The 23153-nt window shown below is 27.1% G+C and overlaps 3 protein-coding genes across 7 annotated transcripts; 1 reads left to right on the forward strand and 2 right to left on the reverse strand.

The window, feature by feature from the left end:
• LOC127070269 (solute carrier family 35 member F5) lies at positions 1–5931 on the reverse strand. 4 transcript variants are annotated; one of them, XM_051008014.1, is made up of 10 exons: positions 5205–5515; positions 4985–5124; positions 4465–4680; positions 4213–4350; positions 4046–4102; positions 3699–3962; positions 3441–3623; positions 2953–3269; positions 2617–2862; positions 640–2521 (listed from the first exon to the last, which is right to left on the reverse strand). In XM_051008014.1, exons 3-10 carry the CDS (start codon positions 4624–4626, stop codon positions 2452–2454), a joined length of 1437 nt encoding a protein of 478 aa, XP_050863971.1. In that variant the 5' UTR covers positions 4627–4680; positions 4985–5124; positions 5205–5515; the 3' UTR covers positions 640–2451. The 4 variants fall into 4 exon arrangements, with proteins under 4 accessions (XP_050863982.1, XP_050863971.1, XP_050863978.1 ...); XM_051008021.1 differs by lacking the exons at positions 4985–5124; positions 5205–5515 and adding an exon at positions 5814–5931; XM_051008005.1 differs by lacking the exon at positions 4985–5124 and having other exon boundaries at positions 650–2521; positions 5205–5512.
• Positions 5932–5990: 59 nt separating this feature from the next.
• LOC127070291 (Bardet-Biedl syndrome 4 protein homolog) lies at positions 5991–9394 on the forward strand. The gene is made up of 10 exons (XM_051008039.1): positions 5991–6106; positions 6606–6748; positions 6943–7055; positions 7204–7298; positions 7380–7542; positions 7631–7784; positions 8396–8518; positions 8657–8828; positions 9057–9250; positions 9332–9394. The coding sequence occupies exons 1-10, from the start codon at positions 6025–6027 to the stop codon at positions 9392–9394; spliced, it is 1302 nt and encodes a 433-aa protein (XP_050863996.1). The 5' UTR covers positions 5991–6024.
• A 430-nt stretch (positions 9395–9824) lies between these two features.
• Positions 9825–22448, reverse strand: LOC127069296 (G-protein coupled receptor dmsr-1). 2 transcript variants are annotated; one of them, XM_051006148.1, is made up of 6 exons: positions 22004–22448; positions 21311–21519; positions 14771–15781; positions 12551–12662; positions 12266–12450; positions 9825–12110 (listed from the first exon to the last, which is right to left on the reverse strand). In XM_051006148.1, exons 3-6 carry the CDS (start codon positions 15247–15249, stop codon positions 11696–11698), a joined length of 1191 nt encoding a protein of 396 aa, XP_050862105.1. In that variant the 5' UTR covers positions 15250–15781; positions 21311–21519; positions 22004–22448; the 3' UTR covers positions 9825–11695. The 2 variants fall into 2 exon arrangements, with proteins under 2 accessions (XP_050862105.1, XP_050862099.1); XM_051006142.1 differs by lacking the exon at positions 21311–21519.
• Positions 22449–23153: the final 705 nt, after the last annotated feature.

A 23153-nucleotide genomic window follows, 5' to 3' on the forward strand; every position in this document is an offset into this window, starting at 1 on the left:
TTATAACAAATGATAAATTCTTAGTACAAACAATAGCAATTAATCGTGAGATATAGCGTTTCAAACATAAATGGTTTTTTCCTCAAATATGCAAAGAAATTTATTCCGAGTTTTCCTATTTTATTTAAATAGATGCTTGTACTTTTTCATCGTTATTAGTTTTAATTTATTATTATGACATATGGAGTGACAAACAAAAGATATACAAATTGTTGACAGTTGTTTTTTTTTTTTGAAACACTTTTGTAAAAAACGGCACGTGATCGATGAAAAATCGTAATTTTTTACAAATTATCGCAAAATTGTGTTGAACTTAAGTTATCAATAAACAAAGATCAATTCGTAAAAGATAATAAGGGAATTTTGAAATTACTTGTCGATTTCTTTCATTTGTAATTTGCAATCAATAATGTTTACTATTCGCACTCTCCCTAGCGATAAAATTTTATATAAACGAAACACTAGCGCCAGTTTATAGTTACCGGTACGATCCGAAACTTATTTACTGATTTATAATTTTGAAAAATTAATTTTAAAGATTACTTAATTATAATGATAATGTTTAAACAAATATACGAAATAAATAATATTATTGTGTAGCAAATAAAAATAGAATTGCTTGTAATGAAATTTCGTATATTTTATATAATATGTATATAATTTTAATTTTAAACTTAGTTTCATATTTACATTTAATTTACAATTATAATAGATACAGGAACGCTTATCTATAATCTATATGTCATCCAGATTTTTTATTTCACATTTCATTAAATTATATTTTTGCGCACTGATATTATATCACAATATTACTGCCATTTTGAATCATGTAATAATAATCCTCAACATTTAGAGAAGATATTTTTAACATTCGTACTATTTATATGTTAATATTTCATATAGAATGATATAACTAGAGTTAAAATTTAGAAAAGTAATAAATATTTAATAAAATCCTAAAAAACTTTACAATAGTTTTTCCAGCAACATAGCATTGAAATTGTTGTGCGCATTACTTCTTAGGTTAGGAGAAATTCTTAATATTATATTTCTTGCCAATGATATTAATCATTTAACAAAATAAGTCTATATATAAATTGTTTTAAATAACGTTTTAATTGCATTAAAGTTACTTTCTGATAAAGGAATGTGTGACAATAGAAACATTTTGACTAGATATGACAAATATGATATAAAGCTAATGAATACTCTTATTAAATATAAAAAATTAATGTATTGTAATATACTGATTAGGTTTTCCATTCTCTGTGTTAAATTTGTTATTATAGTTCTTAATTGGTCCAGAAAATTATTTTTATGTTTATTTTCATATAGATAGTAATCATAAATTATCGGAGAAATATTTAATTCTCGCGATCAATATGAAATTAATATAAGTACATAATGCACAGATTTTTTTTTTTAAAGAAATATGACAAAAATTTGTTTGATTCTTAAAATATTAAATAAGAATGTAGCAAAAGAAGACAAATTACGACAACAGTAGAACACGTTATAAAATACTTAGTCATGAATCTTGTAACATCTATAAAGTTTAACAAATTGAAGTATTGCACATCAAATGATATTTTGAGTATTGCATATTTACATAATTTGAATTATATTGTTCTTATGTTACATATTATATGTCGTTATAATCTTCTGAACGAATGCAAATGTTCTTTAATCAAACAATATTGTAAAATTTTTCATCTCTTTATGAAATATAACAAATTTTTAGAGAAAATATATTTCTCTTAATAGAATTTTTAAACGTTTATGAAACAGTTGAAATATTGGATAGTATATACTCTCTCATTGATCCTCTTAATACAAAGCTGTTTCTAAATCAAATTATAGATAAGATGGAACATAATTCATATACATATATATACGAACATATTCATATATATACATACACACACGCATATATATATATATATATATATATATATATGAACATACTATACGAAGTTGTAGATCAATGCCAATACTTTCTTGTACAGAGGTAGTTTACAAATATACAATACTTAAAAAAAAAGTTGTAAGCTTCATTTCAAATAAATTATTATTATTGTCTGGCAGTACTGTAATATTTCTTGCGAGCTAAAGAGACAAATGCTTATTTTTATAAGTTATAATTACTTTGACGAGTTATATAATATTTTCATTCTATCAGTGGTGTTAAAGCCGTTTTTTTTCTATTATCATTTTTTCACGAAAAACATAAATTTCTCAAGATATATTATGTGTAATAATTGCTTTATAGAGTACTGATATATGCATACATATGTATATATCAGTATATCATGTTTCTTTATACATATAAAAAAATTTCTGAACTTAGCATATATTGTTTATAAAATGATTTTAGACATAAATAAAATATAGATTACCTTTGTAGAGATTTACAGAAAACATTTGCATTATGCGACTGCTTTTATTGTCGAATCAAGCTTCGTGTTCACCATTATTTATTCCTATGAGTGATTCTGTTTGTTCCGCTTCAAGATCTGGTATTCTGCAAAATAAAATAATTTACTAACTTCTATATTTTATCCTTATAAGAATAAATAATTGTTATATTTGTTATTTTATTTATATGAATTATGGTACCTTGTAGATCTATTCTTTCGACAAATCCAGAGATACAGTCTCTTTATTAAATCCATAACAGGATCCCAGTTATCATAATGGGATAATATAGATACAGTCAAAAATGCTAATAGCATTGGAATGGTTCCTAAGTAAAAAATGCAAGGATATTCGACCTTTTTTAATAGAACATCAGCTATCATTGACATTGGCATTGTTAAACTAATAGCCAATGTTGCTATTAGTGATGATGTCAGAAAACAACCCCTGGAAATATACAAACCAATGAATATAGTCAGAAAAATTGAGAAATGATGAAAAAAATAAATATTATTCGGTACATGTTTTTAATTTTACCATAGCCAAAGAACTTCACTTAATACAGTGCCAATAAATCCATTCATGATTAAAAATGTCCACTGATGAGTATCAGGCCATTCAAATTCTTCCCAGTGACCATAATGAAGAATAAAAAATAGTGGCCACAAGAGTGTTAAATTGAAAAGTCCCACAAATCCAAAAAACATTGGTATATTCATTTTATCTTCGTGATCGACTTTTCTCTTCAAAAATACAATATATGCTGCATAAAACAATGCGCTGACTAGAGCCAATATTATACCTGTTGGTATTCTACTACTTTCTATTGTTAAATCTGAAAGACCAACTAATACCTAAAACAAAAAAACAAAATAATGTAACGAAGGGAAACAGTTTTTTCAAATTATTATCATTCTTTATTATTATTATTATTATCAAATTACTATTGTCGTTTTAAAGGAACTTTTTTAAAATCATAAATGTACTTTTTATTTAGAAAGATATCAATAATTTGAAAAACTCACTAATCCAAATATGCTAACAGATACAGCAACTAGTTTTGACAATGTAAACTTATCTCCTCCATTACTTGGAAAGAAGGCAGCAAGGAATAGAGTGAATAAACTCGACGTAGAAGATAGTACTGTGACAACACTAGCTTCTGTTTCAGATAGTGCTATTTGATAAGTGTAATTTGCTAAGAACCACTAAAACGAAAATTTATATAATAAATTATTAATTATAAATTATATTATTTGTAATATAATTATAGGACCACTTACAAATAAACAAAACATAAGTGCAATTTTAGCTACTTTCTGAACAGAAAATTTATTAGCTTGCCGTCGAGCATGTTCCCCAGCTCTGATGCTTGCCTGATAACTTAGTCTAGCTAGTAAAGCTTCTGTAGCATCGCTTTCTGACATATGTCTGACTTCTGCTAATTTGCTAAATCTTACAGATCGAATGGAAGAATCGTCGCTTTCTGTACCAGAAGAACGTTCACAATGATCTGGTGTCTTTATCGGCACGAATGTTGGATCACTCTAAAATAGTATTAATTTTAATGTAATTAATGTTATACATTGAAAATAACTTTAAATTCATGAAGATGTCAGATTATTCTTACCAAACTTGTATTAGCTTCTGTGTAGAAATTGTCATCTTCAACATTCGGGTCTATGAACTGAATGTAGGAAAAAAAAAAATTAAAATTTAAGTAAACACTCCAATTAATAATAATTCCTACTACAAAAATATTTTATATTTGTATAAAAATATTTTATGTTCATATACCATATAAGTTGCTGGCCTATTACATTGATCTCGCCATGGAGGCCAAAAGCATAAACCAAGTAAATAAAGAGTAAACATGGATGTTTTTATATATGTACTAAAAAATGGTTTTTCAAAAGCTGCTTCTCTATAAATATACTGAAATATAAATTTGACCGTATAAAATACAATTATCGCAAAAAGTCAAATAAATCTGTATAAAATATTTGAAATCATAAATAAATTATTATAGTTATTAAATAACAATCTTACTTTCGTCAATTCAGAGCTTGAAACCCAAATGATATCAACCAACAATAAAACCAAAAGTCCTAAAACAAGTCTTTGAGATTTATTCATCATTGCTGCAAGTCTATGAGGATCCTCCGTCATCCCCTGTTGTCTGCGTTGTCTTAATTCCACAGAACAACTCATCTTGAAAATAGTTTATACTATTTTACATTTAGGGGGTCATGTTTGTTTCAGCCGCTGGAATTAGATAATTAGAATATTAAAAATACGTTATGACATGATATATATTACCATCAAATATCAAATAAAAAGTTATAAAAGAAGTATATATGTCATTTAGACATTGTGTATATGAGTAAGAAACATATCTATCTAATGTAACACAATGTTATTAGTCAAGTGTACAAATGTGACATATGCAGAGTATAATAAAGTTTAATAAAACAAACGAGCGAATGCATATATGAGAGTAAACACGGAAATATTTCAAGGTTTAATGTGTTCAATTGTGCATTTATGTAATGTAAAAAACGCGACATACGTTTAACGTCAATTACATTTGAATGTCTGCTATATAGAAAGAATAAAATTGACATAACGTTAGACAGTATTGTGTATGTAGGTAACAGGTGGAATAACTGTGTATATATACATCGCGAAGTTATACCGTTTCAGAATAACCTATAAAAATAAAAACTGTTATGTATAATATTACTTTCTATTTGATAATCAAAGAAATGACTAATTGATAAGAAACTCACCGTAAGCTGATAACATCTATTTTTCGAAAGACTTTACGATTAATCTATCGTGTTAGAATAAATTCTATTTCTACATCTTGAAATAAGAAGTCGAAACGCATATTTTGTAGTATACTAATTAACAGATTTTTTCCCTATTATAGTAATAATTTTATATTCACAATATCTTTCGCGATTTCTTTGTACTTTCACTGTTATTTCAACATTTATATCTCGTTATCACGTAATGACAACCGTTTGTGGCCATATTAATTTTCAGATGACGTTCCGTAGTTTCGTTTATCGCCTCGTTGGCGCTGTTTGCGAAATATAAATTAAAATACTAAAATATAATATTACACACATATATATATACACACACACACACACATACATATATACATATATACATATACATATATATATACACATATATCATAAAAAATAAAAATAAATAGTATGTAGAATACAAAAATATTAATAATTTTTTTACCTTTCAATATATGCAATTGTTCATAGAACATAGACATAAATTATCACAAAAGAAGTAGAATATAATAAATGTATTAACCTCTTAAAAAAAAAAAAAGAAGTTTCAATTTTTTAATAAAACTAATTTAGATATATTACCCGATTTTTCCTATATCTAACAAACGTATCTTCTCGATCCATAATTCGTGTGTAGATACTTTGAAGTTCTGGTTACCGGAGTGACGGCCAGCACAACAGATATGTACTTCGATTATGCGAATGGTATTCGAACATCGTGACTGTTAGCTATCTACTAGTTATATGCATTATCGGTGAAGGAGTTTCGAATAAACTTGGTAATATTGTGATAATGGCAAACAATGCGCTAAGTAACGGTCGCATTCAACAACCAACAGTTTCACAACGATTAAGAGATGATAGGACAAAAAAAGGTACTATATCTTCGTCACTAAGGAGATAACTATATATAAATTCAAATATTCAAAAAAATAGATTAGTTTTTGATTCTTTCTACATTGTTACATTTTCTCTATTATTATTATATTATAGAATATATAGTAATGTATAAATTATTATAATATTTATTAGTTATATATAAATATAATTATAATAATATATATATAATTAGTAATATATAAATATAATTGTAATATATAATATATAAATATAATTGACTCGATTGAGAAATTAATTATGAAAGTGGTATGATCGTAAATAAAAAATAAAAAGAAATTAATTTTTTGTTAGCAATTATTATAATTTAGATAATTGCCATATCAGTTACGAAATAAAAGAATTTTTATTTCTTTTTATTAATTTTTGAAAAATTTTCGTAATTACTGAATCAATTATACAAAATAATAAAATTATTATATATTGATGGAAGATATTAATATACATACGAAGAATAAATTGTTATTTTAATCACAGTTGCCGACCTACCATCGATAGAAATTCGAAATTGGTTATTACATCGTCATTATACGAGGCGTGAATATAGAATATGTAAAATTCTTATTGAGGAAGAATTAACAAAATCTAATGGTCACAATGAATATGCAAATTATTTGAAGGTAAGCTTTTATGGTATTTAAAATTTTTTGCTAACGTTTTCGAACGAGTTTACTTGTTCAATTTTTTTTTTATCAATATTTTTTATTTATTTATATAACATTTTTTTTAATATTAATATTAATAAATTAGCAACTCTTTGTTATTTTACGATCATTACGTTATTTTTCAATTACTTGAATTTTTAATTTCGTAGGGTCTTATTCTGAGAAAAGAAGGTAAAGTTCAAGATTCCTTAGATAGTTTTCAAGCAGCTTACAAAGTAAATTCATCCAACGTTAATAATGTTAAACAAATAGCTAAATCTTTGTGAGTATTTTATTTTTATATTTCTTTATGATCTATTGTATTTTAAGAATTTTTTTTTCTTATATCATCAATTTACATTTCATTTTTTTTTCTTATTTATTATAATTATGTAATTCATAAACTTTATTATCTTCAGTATTATTTTCAGATTGATGATGGGTAGTCATAAACGTGCGGTCGAAGCATATTTAGAAGCAGACAAGACAACGGTTTTACCTGATTGGGATATACATTATAGTCTTGGTAATTAATAATTCTTATTGTTTCTATCGTGTGAGTGGAAGGAACGTTAATTAATCAAATTTGATTTTTTTTTCTTTTTAGGAGAGTGTTACGTCAAGTTAAACCAATTACAAGAAGCGAAAAAGCAATTTAAAAGATCGATCGAATTAACGAAAAATGAATTACCGTATCTCGCTCTTGCAAGAGTACACATGATGGAAGATCAGATAGTAGAAGCTAAAAATGTTTATATCGCTGCATTAAGGCATGTTTCAATCAACAATAAAAACAAATATATTTTCATTGATATTTCAATCGAACGAAATCTAACTTTAAATTATTCGTCTATTTAGTGGAAATCCTGAAAGCGTAACTGTGTCCACAGAATTAGGTTTGTTATATCTACGAATCGGGGACATTCAAAGAGCATTTCAACAATTTGGAACTACTTTAGCTTACGCGTCAAATTGTTCTAAAGCTCTTTTACCAGTTGCTTATATAATGCAAGTAAGTAAAGAAAAAACAGATTAACGAATAATTATTCTTTGGTATTTGACCAGTTAAGTACTAACAGACTTATCGATTTATCGATGAATATTATATGTATGTAAGTGGTCTGAATTATTCGAGATATCAAAAAAAATATTTTGTCTCACGCACTGTTTTTACATTTTTTTTTAAATGACGTAAAAAAATTATTTTTAATTATATATTTACTTTTTCCATTTGTCATTATAGTACAGTAATTTTTATATAATAATTCAAATCGATATGTCAAAACATTTCAAAACGATAAAATATATAATTTATATTTAGATAACTTTCTAATATCATTTCTCATAATCATCGGATTATATATATTAGTAAGGATCATTATTATATGAAATTATATTCTATATAGGAGCAATATATGATATAATGGTAATTCGATAGAGAAATCTAACACCAAAATGTATAGGTATATACAGATACGTAGTACTTAAAATAGCAACCATATGCGAACTCTTCCATTAAATTGATGGAGAACAATTCCATGGTTGATGAATCGTATTGAATCTCGTTCGATAATTGAGAATATAAATTTCTTTCTTTTTTTTTTTATATCTTTTGTATTTCAGAAACATTGCGAATATGACGTAGCATTATCTAAATATAAAATAGCGGCTCAATTAATACCCGAGTCATCAGCTCTTTGGAACAATGTTGGTATGTGTTTTTATGGAAAACAAAAATTTGTTGCTGTAAGTAATTATTACTATATATTACTACCACTATTAATTTATAGAAAAGTATTATAAAACAAGAATTATAGAAAAAAAATGAAAAGAGTAAGAAATATAAATATAAATAATAATTATCGAATTTTTATTTAATTTCAGGCAATAAGTTGCCTGAAAAGGGCTCATTATCTCAATCCACTAGCATTCTTACCAGTTTACAATTTGGGTATAGCATTTCTTACAACTGGACAACCAGCATCAGCTGCGATTTATTTATGCGCTGCTGTCAATGCCGAATCAAAAAATCCAATGCCTTATCTTTTACTTGGATGTGAGTGCATTGCGATTAATATGTAAAGATTTGAAATTAATATCATAAAATCGATACTATCAGCTTAATGTTTCTTCTCTTTTTTTTTTTCTTTTTTTTTTTTTGACTTTTATCGTATTAAAATGAACATCGAAAAAATAAATTAGGATTTTTATATGTATAAAATATATAAATAAATATTACATATTATTGGAAAAAATTTAATTGTTTACGTTTGATTTTTGATAGTGGCTCTTAAACGACTCGATGATCTGGAAGGTTCGGTAAAAGCCTTGGACAAGGCTCATTCTTTGTTACCCCAAGATCCATTAATACTAATTAATTATGCTGTGATTCTCGATGCCACTGGGAAAGTTACAGAAGCTTCGGAAGTATTATCGGCTCTAAACGACATTATGGCTATTATTGACGTTGACTTGCAGGTAATTATATTTTTTTTCAAATCTATTTTTTACAATATCATATTTGATATTTTTTGTAAACACATCTTTTGTGTACTATAGATAGCACAGATGGCGAAGAAATTGTCAATGAAATTACAACAACAAAAGTTATCTAGTAATTAACGAGAAGTAAATTATTAGATAGTTAAGAAATTTTCATATATATATATATATATATACACTGAAGATTAAATATATCTAATTAATTTTTTATATGAATACGACAATCATTAATAAGTTTACAATATAAAAAAGTCATCTTTTTTACGTTGTTCTCATCTAAATTTTATTTTATTTTCTATATGTAATTATTTTCCTTCTTTTTTTTTTTACAAAGATAACTTCACGATAACACATTAAATAACGATTATTATGCTTAAAATTAGTGTGACATTTACATGAATTAACAATATTATATCATAAAATATTTAAATATGATCTGATTCGTTGTCCTTTACATACCATTATATAGAATTAGTATATAATTTTGTGTATAGCTGTAGTAAAAAGAGAGATAATATACAAAAATTTGATATATAATACGTACATATATTCATGTATACACGAAATACATATTTTATCAAATGATATATTTTATAAATAATATATATAATTTATACGTATTATTTATGCAATATTAATTTCATTCATATAGCAAGGAGTATACATTGGAAGAATTATAATTAAAATACTATACATACATCTATATGTTATATGTATATAAATCGCTATAGGTATATGTAATTCTACAATATATAAAAAACAAATATATATATGTATTTCTATTAATATAAATATTATAATAAGAAATTTATAATATAAATAAATCATTTTAACCATAAAAAATTCTTTCTTATTTTTTTATTTTTGTTTTTAAAAACTTTCTCATATGCTATCTCATAATAAATGATGACATTGATAAGATAAAGAAGAATATTCGAGCAGAATCTTTAAAATTGAACTGTCCCTATGGAAAAAATTCTCATGAGAATAGAATGACAAATATTGTTAATAAAAAACTGTATCTTGGAATTTCATAGGTTTCATGGGAATTCGTTTCGATTCCATTCCGATGGTCGAAGTATTTATTTTATTTTTTATTTATTTTTTATTTTATAAAGTAAAGTGAATGAATTTATATATATATATGCATATATGTATACATAAAAATATACACATATATATATATGTATATATGTGTATATATAACATTTAGAATATTATCGAACGATTTTTCGATTACATATTGTATCACATAGATTTAGAAGAGCATATATATATATACATACATACATTCATACATACATACATATGTATTATAAGATGTTAAAATTTTTACTTACAATTGTGCTTTTTTTTTCTCTTCTTCTTTTTTTTTTAAGAAATGTTTACAATAAAACGGAAAAAGTATTTGAATTTATATTTAATTTATAGCGTGCGCTTCATATACGCGCAATTGTTTTTTGTTTTATATATAAGTATATATACCATCGAAATATTTGTATTTCTTTAGAAATCCTAACAATTAGCGAATAAATAGTATTGTCTACTTTTTCAAAATAAACCAAATTCACTAACATTTTATTATATCACATAAGGTTTACGTTCGTCATAAACTAACAAATAAATTTATTAGATCTTAATCTGTGTTTTTCCTTTTTGTTTTTTTTAAATCAAAATCAAAAAAGAGGAAATAGATGATTATTGCTTGTAAGTATATCGCGAATATCGCGATTCATTTTTTTTGATACGATAAATTTTTATTAATTATATAATATGAATTACTATCAATAAGCAATTACATGGTCTTATTAACGAAGAAATATTTTTTCCTCTCTACTTATCTAATTACAAAGTAAATGATGATCCAGGATAGCTTGATAGATATTTAATTGACTTTACATCTCACTTTACAATTTTGCGTGTAATGTATGCCAGTTTTGTAGGGTTTTTTCACTCTTCTAATTAAACATATAAATTATTGTATTAGATTTCATGGAATTTGTTTGGACCGGAGCCGAAGTCCAATATACGTATAGAAATTAACTGAGCGTGATTCTCATTAAGTGAATGTACATAAAAAAAAAAAAAAAGGAACTTCTAACGTTACGATTTGATGATCTTCGTATCGGAAAGATATTTATAGCTGAAATATGACTTTATATATATAGATAAATATACATGATTACTTTATTATTAAAAAATAATTATTTAGAAAAAATAATTGTCACATTTAAATTTATCGTTTAATTATTTTATTCGGTATTATTGAATAATGTAAAGTGTCTTTTTTTTCTTTTTTTTGTTAATTATATCTACTCGATCATTGAGATTTTATCGAGTCATTGTTGATTTCACATCGTCGATTTGAAATGATTTAAAATTATTTTAGAAATAAGTATCTTTCAAAGTAGGTAGTCTACATCATACGTAAGTACTTTGTACATCGGTTTGTTGAGTGGTCGGTTGGCATTTCTTCATAATTTTGGGTTTAAAAAGTTGTTCGAAAGATGTTCGAAATTGTCGTGACATTAAACAATAAAGGATAAAATTAATAGCGCCGTTTAATAAAGCTAATATATCCATTACCTCGCCAAAATTATGATAACAATTACGAAAGAAGCAATCGCCAAGAATTCCAGAAAGAAGGCCTAAAACACCCTGTGGTATTTCTGTAATTAAAAAAAGGAGTAAAACAGCAACGAGCATTCTGGTTGTCCTATCAGCATGTTTTTCATTCTTGCTTGGCCTTCGTGGTATAACCGAACCATTATTTATCGGTAGATTCTTCACTAAAGGTTGATTGTAATTCTTTAAAGCTTGTTTCCGATTTTTCGTTCTGCGTGAATTAAAAATGGATTAAATTTGTTTAATTGAAAAAATCTTCTATAAAGTACGAATTAAGTAGAATAAAATCTTATCAATATTATTATAATATATAATATATTTGATCGATTATTATCATTATTATTACTATTATTATTATCAATGTACCTGCAAAGTGTTTTGATTAACCAACAACTAATTATGGTTAATATAAAGCAGGGCATAAGTTTGACCACAACTCCAAGTATCCAAAAGTTAAGTTGATAAATAAATCCTTTGTCTCTTGAATAATCGGTATCGACATAGTACAAAATCTCTAAAGTTCCATTTTCGACGAAACGTTTATCCTTTATCTAAGCATTACGTTGTAAGATTATTTATCAGATATCTTTGCCTTTGATTTCGAGAAACGCTATAGCAGTATCGATTACGAGGAGAACGAATTCTACTCACGCCAAAGACGAAATAACTCGGTGCACAGGCGATCAATGGCGCCAAAACGCAACACCATAGAGCTACTTTGCAACGGGTAGGTGTGCACCATGCATGATTGTATTGCAGAAACCTGAAACACGTACCAAGATATGCTTTGTAACAATGAATTCCAAACAATATACGAATTCTCTCATTGAAAGAAAGGCTTGAAATACAAATTTTTTATTTAAACGAATATAACAGAGTAGTAAAGTAGGAAGATATATCGATAAATAAATTTAATTTAAAATTTCATATATTTTCTTCCATGAAATTTCATCCCATCCCATTATCATCAGAGGCTTCATTTTGAAGCTCTATTAATTAAAGTAAAAAACGAAATCATAGAAATATTAAAAGAAATGATAAATAAGGCCATCTTCGTTATACTTTATTATTTGTACTACTTGACAATTTCGAAATTTCCTTGCAACGCTCAATTGGGAATTCTATGTCGATACACGATGAAAAGTACATACAAACAGATTGCAAACTTTTAATGTTTTCTTGTAATCGAAGTTAGATTATTTCCTTTAAACATCCTTCTATTTAACAAAAATAATTAGAAATAGAACAACGTACTTTGTGAGTTACAAACATACAATAAAGTTTATAATATTCTTTTTCCTTGAAATATTATTTTTAACATGTAGATAGTACTTAGAACAACGTATCTAAGTATTCAATGTGACAAAAGATCGTTTGATAAAGTTTCATGCACTAGTTATTTCTTAGCAATTCTCGTACGTTCACATTTGCATTTTATCCATGGACCCGTGGAATTACATACGTGTGCGATACAAGATATATTATTTATACCTATGAAATTTTGTAATGTTTTTTTTTCTGTTGGAAGAAATTTAACACAATATTTTTGACACCTTATTGAGTACTCGTACTCGATGTTTACGAAGAAAAGTTCAAAGAAATAGATAATAGTCCATAAATATTATTACATTTTTATAATCTAAATATCAAAAGAATAGCGAAGGTTTCGAAGAAGTATCTTTTTACAATATTAGTAATTGGATTTACATTTTAAATAATTACGTTCGTTTATATTCGATTGCGAAATACAAAAAGCTCGTTCCAATATTAATAAATATTTATAAATCTTTTATATGGTACAGGAGATATATAAAAATAATGGGGGTAACAAGAAATTTTAATATAAAGAATAAAAGTCAAATGAGCTAGGAGAAGTATATATACTCGAAGCATAGAACGTGGTTGTCTCTTTGTTATCTTAGAAAATATTTGAAAGTAATTCGCTCAAGCAATGTTTATAAAGAATATATTCACACGAGATACACATACACAGAACACACAATACACGTGTAGGTGCACATAAAGAGAGAGAGAGAGAGAGAGAGAGAGAGAGAGAGAGAGAGAGAGAGAGAGAGAGAGAGAGAGAGAGAGAGAGAGGTTGTATTTTATTTATTGAATAGAAAGAAAAGAAATAAAAAGGAAAAGAAAAAGTCGTTAATAACCAATTCCTCATTTTTGCAAGATCATATTTAATTATTAAAATCGATAATATTCGATAGCTTAAATCCAAAAAGTTTATGAAAATTTCGGCTGATTTTGTAAGACAATTTCAAACAAGTTGTCGACTATGAAGAAGCTTCAAGGGAGAGAAAATTTATGTGATAAGATTGACAAGAATATAAGATGATAAAGGAAGGAAAGAAAAAAAGAAGAAAACGAAAAAGAAAAAAAAAGAATAACAGAAAGGAAAAAAAAAGAAAAAAAAAAAAGAGAGAGAAAAAAAAAGGGATTCGTTATTACGCAATTTATAAGCCGTCGAGTCAATCGTGAAGGAAATCCAGCTTTTGCTATCAAATAGAAGCTTATGCAGATTTATGCGGAATACAAAGGCACGTTATTAGGTATTACTTTACGCTGTCCTAAGAAAACATAATTTTATTTCTTGATAGTCGAACGTGCTTTTGAAGTTTCCATCTTACCTTTTATAACCACCCTCTTACTCACTTTGACGTGTCTTATCCGTCGCAAAGTTGTATTTCTAACGTCATCGTTCGAATAACATTTACGTGCGACGGGTCTCGTTCGTTTATATATATATATATATATATATATATATATATTCTTGTTTTCTTTTGAATATGTATGTATGCACATAAATAAAAATACAATTATTTTAATATTCGTCTAATATATTTATGTAAAAAGAATTACCTTAAAGCGATGTATCTCCAAACAGCTAGGGTAAGGGTGAGTGCGATGCTGATGGTATGAAATATCTGAGTGAAGTGCATGTGAAATAAAACGAAGACAGCCCATCCGTAAGGGAAGATCCGATATTTCGGTAAGATTAAATAAATGTAAATAGCAAACGGTATATACTCCAGCATAACTAACATATCAGCTAGTGCTAATCCCGTTAAAATTTTGTTTATAGGCGTTATCATCATTTCTTTATGGGTTAATACGACGATGTTGAGCATATTGGCAAAGGTACCAAAAATGCAGACCATAATTGCGATGTAACCGTGATATATTTTATACGTCAGAGCCCAATCTCTTACGGAACCGTTACAATAACAATCCGTGTTGAATAGTTCCAACAAGGAAGTATAGTTTTCCATGAACTTGAGGTCTTCTGTTGTAATATTTAGTTGACGGAAAATGTCAATGTAATTTTCAAAGCGATACATGCTCGATATATTTCGAAGAAGCAACTTAAAGTGCTTGACAAGAGATTTCAGATGTACCTTGTGATACAGAATGCGAATAAAAGAGATTACTTAATTTTGCTTCTGCTTCGAGAAGGATAATCGTTTATTCGTTGATTGTCAATTTCAGTATTCTCATCAGCATGATCTTAACTTCATCTTATTCCAAACGAATCTCGTTCTAGTTAATAATGTTTTAACCGCGAAAACTTGAAGACAAATATACGAGCGTCCAGAACAGTTGTTGACCCAGTTGTACCTTCCTAATCGAAGGATAAGCGATGAGTGTTTAGCAAAGGACTTCTTGTTTGGCAAAAGGATCGATTTAATCGTCTGAAATACGAATTTATTTCTTTTTTCACAAGATGGTACGAGATTGAATGTAACGTCTGATCTTTCTCAAAAGATCACGTTCAATGATTCTTCGATGTTTTATTCTATTCTTCTTTTCTCTCAACTTTCTTCGCAATAATACATCGTATATTTCTATGCGTTCTGTTCACATACAGGATTTCTGAAAAAAAAATTTTTTCTCGTTAGATCGAAAGTATCGATGCCATTTTTATTTCTTTTTCTTTTCTTTTCTTTTCTTTTCTTTTCTCTTTTTATACATAAATATATCTATGCGAAATAAAATGTGAATGAATAAAATACAAAGAGAATGGATATTAATTTTGTGAAATATAATATGTTATGATAAAAGAAAATAAATAGAAAGAACACTAATAAAGCTAAATATAACAATATGAAAAAGTTAATTATTAGAGACAAATCGTGATCGAATAAAATATTGGTTTTGCTATGTATAATCTATACGATATAAAATACGAATGAATGTGTACAAAGAGAATGAATATTTGTGTCGAACATGTAATGAATGAATGAATAATGTTTTGATAAAAGGAAATAAACAGAAGGAACATTAAACACAGCGATATGAAAAGATTAACTAGAAATGAATTGTGGTTGAATATCGCGTGTTGCGTGAGATATATTACTAACGTATGTTCATGTGTATATAGATCGTACATAGAAGATAACTATTTTATTTAGTTAATACGCTTTTTTATCGAACAAAGTGAATTTCAATTCGATAGAAGGTGTTACGATTTTACGTGGGATTTTACATGGAACAGAATATTTTACAAGGAAGAAAGAAATATAAAATCGAAGTTTAGTAATATGAAAAAAGTATAGACAAATAACGGTTCTATTTTTCCGTATTTCTTTTTTTTTATATATGTTTTTTTTGCTCTTTTATTTGTTTTTTTACTTTGTTCTCTTGCGATTCAATCGAGAGAGTTATGATGCGAAAAAATATTGAGGTCTCCTTTTATTTCCGTTTGTGTCGAGCGTTTATATTTATAATATAACTATGTAACTTTTGAAATTGGAAAAAGAAATGATCATCGGCATATTACGAAACTTTTTGATTCTTTCTTCCTTCTTTATTTCTTTTTATGTTTACTATTAAATCGTTTACTACAGATTACAATTGCGATTGTTATTCAGATAGATAGATAGAGTTTACCAAGAAAATGAATATGCAAAGTTCAACGTAATTCCATTAAAAGGTATGTCAAAAAATTACGAGACTATTATCTGAGTATTTTCACTGAATAAAAGATATTTCGTTGGACAAGGGAAAAGAATTCGTCTTCTAAAGAGAAGAGTCGCAAAGCATTACATCCGCACAAATGCTTCGCATTGTTTCTTAAAAGAATGCATACTATTTTTTGCATCTCGCAATCGAATAATTCTTATTCGTTTCATTATGAATTCAAATCACAAGCATCTCGTTTTTTCTATTAAACATTACATCGAAGTAAATCGAATTTAAATTATTTGTTAATGGGATATTGGATATTGTAAAGTCGATTTATATGTATATAGCCTACATAATGATAAACGTAAAATCAAAAAAAAAAATAAATGGAAAAAGAAAGAGAGAGAGAGAGAGAGAGAAAGAGAGAGAGAGAGAGAGAGAGAGAGAGAGAGAGAGAGAGAGAGAGAGAGAGAGAGAGAGAGAGAGAGAGAGTGGAAAAGAAATCCTGGAAAATTGTTGTCATAAAATCTAAGCACACCATTTACATATTCCTATTTTCTGAGTTGAAAAAGCGTAGTACATTTATAGGGGTGTATTACATGTGAATGTGTAAAAAGAATTATGAAACTGGATGTTATTTATCGTGAACAATTTAACACGGCCATATTTGAAATTTTAATAGATCGTAATATACCAACGCGAGAGGGAAATCTGTGAAATGTATAATTAAGTTCATGGATTTCGAGATGGAAATTTTTTTTTACCGTAGTTGATATTGCAAATTTTATTTTTCTATTTTGGAAAAGTTTTATTTTCACAAGTAATAAAAGACAAGAGCGAGTCAGACAACCCTTTCATTTCATTTTCTTAACTTATTTATAATTCTTTTTTTCAGTATAATTCTTGCTTTATATATGTTGTTTACAATGAAAAAAGATTTGTTTTTTTTCTTTTTTTTTTTACATATGAAATTTATAAGTATTCTCATGAATGAAGGATATACCTTTCGATTTATTAAACGGATTACACATATAATAAAAGAGAGAGTAAGAGAAGAAAATAAAAAAAAAAGAATGTACTTTAATAAAAACGAAAAACCTCAGAGTCAAATTTTAGATAAGATATGCACTCATGTATAATGCATGTCGTGTTTTCCGATTCCTCGCTTATAACTGTTGCTTTTTTACGGTTCTTCATTGTTTATCCAAATATCATTATTATTTCAGTGTTCTTATAATATATATAATCAAACAGTGATCATTGAAATTCAATGAGCGTTCAGATCGATATAAAATAAATTTGCATGTTTTAAAAATGTTTTACATCGATGAAGATTTGCCAATCTCTGTAGTATTCCAATAACGTTGCCCGTTCAGTTTTATGTACATATGTGGAGATTATACAGACATTTTTTTGTTGCTTTTTTATTCGTTTTTTTTTCCCGACTTTTCGTTATACGTCAATTTTCCATCAGTTCGTCTCATACCACGAAATTCGAACTGTCACTATTATGTTATCATACAAACATAGATAATGGAATTTGAATGACGGAACAGTTTTCATAATCTAAATAGATACGAACAATTGTAGAGAACTTTACAATGTGTTATCGATAAAGTATTTTTAAATAGTTATTTGAATGAGAAATTTCATGTAATAAAATTGTTTTCATTATCAGTTATCGGCGAAAGTTTTGAATACCGCTCGATGAGTATCGATAAACTTAGAGAATGAAAATTTTATTGAATACGATTTCTCATCCGATAATTATTGGACAAATTAAGGAAAAAGCAATCGTTTAAAGATGTCAATGGTGATTTATGCGAATATGATCAACTGTTCTTGTTTGTTCACTCGGAGCAATGTTTCAAGCTATTTATAGAAGCTCAGCTTGTTAAATACGAATGTCCTATCCTGATAGTTCTAAGATAATATTTGTAAACTCCTTCGAAGAAACGAATACCTATGGCGATGTAATCAAAGAGAAATTATTCTATCCGTTCTGGTCCTATAACAATAAACGTTAGCCATAGAAATTACTGTAAATGTCTATCTAACGATATATTTTTATATATATTTTAACAAAAAAAAAGAAAGAAAGAGAGAAGAAAATTGAATCGTTCGTCGAAGCGAAACTCATTTATTTTTAAATGGCCGAACGAATTTTTATGCTAGTGAAATTAAGAAACAATAAAAGAGTAAGAGAGTGGTATCGGTCTGTCGTTCGAGGTAACCAGTTAACTGGATTTGGGCGAGCTCGTAAAAGTGATGTTAACTTCGTTTTCCTTCCCTTGAAACTGACTTAATGTCTCGAAAATTTGACGTGGGACGAAACGTCGATTTTCTTTCAAAAGCTAAAAGATACCCTGACGCTCGTGTCCTGAATTTTAACAATATACGGTATATGAAGGATTGTACGAAAAAATTGAGGATATAGATATATACATACATATGATGATAGCTGAAACATCGAATACTATGATATATAATATCGGACTGAAAAGAATCAATTTTTCTTTTGTATTCAATCACTTCTGATCTCTTTACGACGAATATTCCTCTCTCTTTTTCTTTCTTTCAAAGATCGAGATTTTCAAGAATTATTCCTTATATCCTTTCATATTTTATATAATTCATCTCTTTTCATTTATATATTCTACTTTCTTTTTTTAATTTTTATTTTTCATTCAAAAACAGAACAAGAAATGTAATATCTTGCTTGGACGTTTCCCTGTAAAATATAAAATTACACACTTGACTCATGAAATGCAATATCGTACTTAAACGTTTTCCTGTAAGATACAAAATTATTTACTCACGTATGAATGTTACTCAAATAACAACCGAACGAAGTTGGATTAAATGTTCAGTACATATGTACATACATGAATGCAAATATAACATAAAAGTTTTCCGCAATTTTTAGAAATATTTATGATTTCCATCGCGAGAGTTATCGTTTATTAAGAAGATCTACAGATAGATTATTTGAGTCAAGTGAGCAATTCGGTTTATTAATAAAGTACAAAGATCGATCTGCGAATTGGGTTAATCGTGTCAAGGATCGTTAAACGATCGGTAAGACATGTGAAAAATGTCATTGGCTTAATAAATGAAAGATTAATTGACAAATCAAGGTTAATTGACAAATGAAAAAATATACTATCTAAAGCTACTACTAAAGATCTTAAAAGTAAGAGTCAATAAACATTTACGTACTGATTTAATTACGATCATATAATCATATAATGAAACTCTTAAAACGAATATAAAAATACTTTTCAAGACTGATCGCTGTTAATATAATTCATGATTGAAATTATTAATATGAGCTCGGGTTAAATTGTAATATCTGTATATTATGGAATATTGAAAATAATGAATTGGATAAAAGAAATGTAGTTTTAACTCCGTTGATTGATTATAACGTCATTATTTATTCTACGGATTGTTAACCACATTAACCACAAATGTGGAAATGAACGTTCAGGATTATATATAACATCGGCTATAATTCGCACAACTATGTACACGATCGATGCAAATTTAATATAATCAAATCGTTTATATCTTCATATTAAATCCAAATAATTTCTTTCATTTTTTAATTTCGCCGTAACTTTGATAGGAAAAATTTATTTTTATTCTTTTTGAAAACGTTCAAGACGTTATCGTTAACTCAAAGAATAAATTTTTGTAAGGGATAACTTTATGAGATAATAATTTTATAAAATAACGATCTGCCGAATGTATAAATATTTTTCGCAAATTGAAAAAATAGATTTACTTAGAATCGACCGATAAAAGGAAGAATTTTATTTGCTAAAAAATATAGTTTAAATCTGACAAAGGAATAGGAGAAGTATAAAAAGAATGAATTAACATGACGTACATTGCTAACTCGATATCCTATATATACACAGTATCGATCAGGTTTTCTAATACTGACAGACACTCCGTAGGATGGGAGTGATAACAATTGCAGACTAAATGCGTGCTAACAAGTGATTGGACATGGTTCTCACACAAAGAGAATGTACTATCGTAGATCCAACCGAACTGTTTACATCCTGCAGTCTACTTTCGTATTATGGTATATTATGGAATATTACATTTGCTTTGATCCTTTCTATTTTTTTTTACTTTTCACGTGGATATATTCTTTTGTATTATTTCATTCGTGTTAGGTGGAAATCTGTTATAATACCTATGAATAGAAAAAAAAAAAAAGAGAGAAAAAGAAACAAAATTACGTGGAAAGAATTAATTCATTAATATTTTTATAAAGTATATACACGTATACGCACAGACATAAAAACTAAAATAAAAACTTCTCGGATCTCAATATTTCTACGAGATTACGTTTTATCGTTAAAAACTTTGTAACGAAGACAAAGCTTTGAAGATATTTTTATTGGTAAAACAAAAATGAAGGAAAAAAAATTGTTCTTTTATAGAATGAGAAATTAATTCTGAAGAAATATCTTTTCTGTTTACCTTCGGAACAAAATTTCTGTATGACCAATGTGTTCGCTACATCATTCAATAATTCTTAATTTTCGCATTGTGAAATTTTTATCTTCATTTTACACTCCACCATCACCATATCACTATCCATCACTATCACCATTATATAAGTTTGATATTATAGAATTGTAAAGTTAATTCTTCGTCTTCAAAGGAAAAAAATGTTGCTTTTGAATTTTCTACAAATAAAAACCGATAAAAATTAGTAAAAAGGAATAAAACTACATGCTTCGTCACTTTGCCGAATGAGAAAGTTCATATGTAATTTTCGTTTAATGTACATCATATGAAATTCTTTACACATTTATATATTTATCGCGTTCTCTTAGAAAATTTTCACGAACGAACGAATGACGCAATCTATATATTTGCATGAATTCTGTACTATACGGGAGATATAAGAGAGAGAGAGAGAGAGAGAGAGAGAGAAAATAGAGAGAATAAAAATTGTGGTGACAATGAGGGTAAATACGAAAAGAAGTGTGCGCGCATAATATTTTTCCTGATTGCATTAGAATAGAAAGAAATCATAATTCTTTTTTCCAATTTTACGAAGAAAAATTTTATTCGCGAAATTGATCGTTCGATATTAAATAAAAAATGATTCTTCCGTATTCGTTCGATTAATAACAATTAATATGGATAAAATTGTAAGCAACGTACCTAAATGCATCATAGGTAAGAGACGAAGTTATTCCCTTGGAAACGAAGAACACACGATTTAATTGAAGTATAATATTATAGATAAAAAAAAATTAAATATCCACCGTTAATCATCGACCGATCAACGCGACGTCTTTTTTTTTTCTTTTTATATTTTCTTTTTTTTCTAAATAATTATTTAACGATTACACTGATAAGTAATTTATAATAGATCATTCTTTAGATGAGCTAAAGATGATAACACAGTATAGTATAGTATAATATAATATTGCGACAAACGTTTCTTTTAAATGTATAATTTCGTAAGATTTGTAATATAGTTTTGTTAGGGCAATAAGTTATATTATAATTGAATAAGATGATCAATATGAGACACCAATCAAATCATGAACTTTGGTTGCGGATAGTCGCGACGATACTGCTGAAAATTCACGAGGATTTCTCGCTCCCTCTTCCTGATTCTCCTCTCTTCTCTTGGATAGCAAGGAGTCTGCGCGATGTTGAAGATCCACACATTATATATCCTTCTGGTCTTTTTAAACGGTAAATATTTTCTGATGTAAAATAGAAAGGATGTAGATATTGATCGCTGTTGATGTAGATATTTTATCGATTGTTCGACGGTGTTAAAAGGGACAATTTTTTTTTTTATTTTTATTTATTCGACAAAACGATAACTTATTTTAAACATTATTTAAATCGACTCTTTGGATATTTACTTGTATTTCCAACAAAATTTTAATTAATAAATAAATATGACCAAGCTATGTTGAACGATGAAAAAAGATTCTTTTTTCTTTTTTTTTTTTTTTTTTAAATTTCCTTCATCACCTTAAGCGATAAAATTCGTTTGATTTTGTATTTTTCTTTGCTTCTTTTTTCATTTTTCTCTTTCCTTTATCCTCTTTTTCACTTTCTCTCAGTTTCTTACACGTATGCCAAGAATTTGTTGTAGTTGAGAAGAAGGTGCGTGCCGAGAAGAAACCTTGTAGATAAAAGTAGACGAAAACTATGCAGTGATCTCATAGGTAGTCAAAGAAAAGATGAATCTTTTATCCTACAGAGACGCTATTTCCTTCACGCTTCATCAATCTTTAGTATTTTAGATATATGTAGCTACATATTTTTTTTAACATTTTTTTATTTTACA

Source organism: Vespula vulgaris, chromosome 1, assembly GCF_905475345.1.
Source record: "Vespula vulgaris chromosome 1, iyVesVulg1.1, whole genome shotgun sequence".
Taxonomy (NCBI): domain Eukaryota; kingdom Metazoa; phylum Arthropoda; class Insecta; order Hymenoptera; family Vespidae; genus Vespula; species Vespula vulgaris.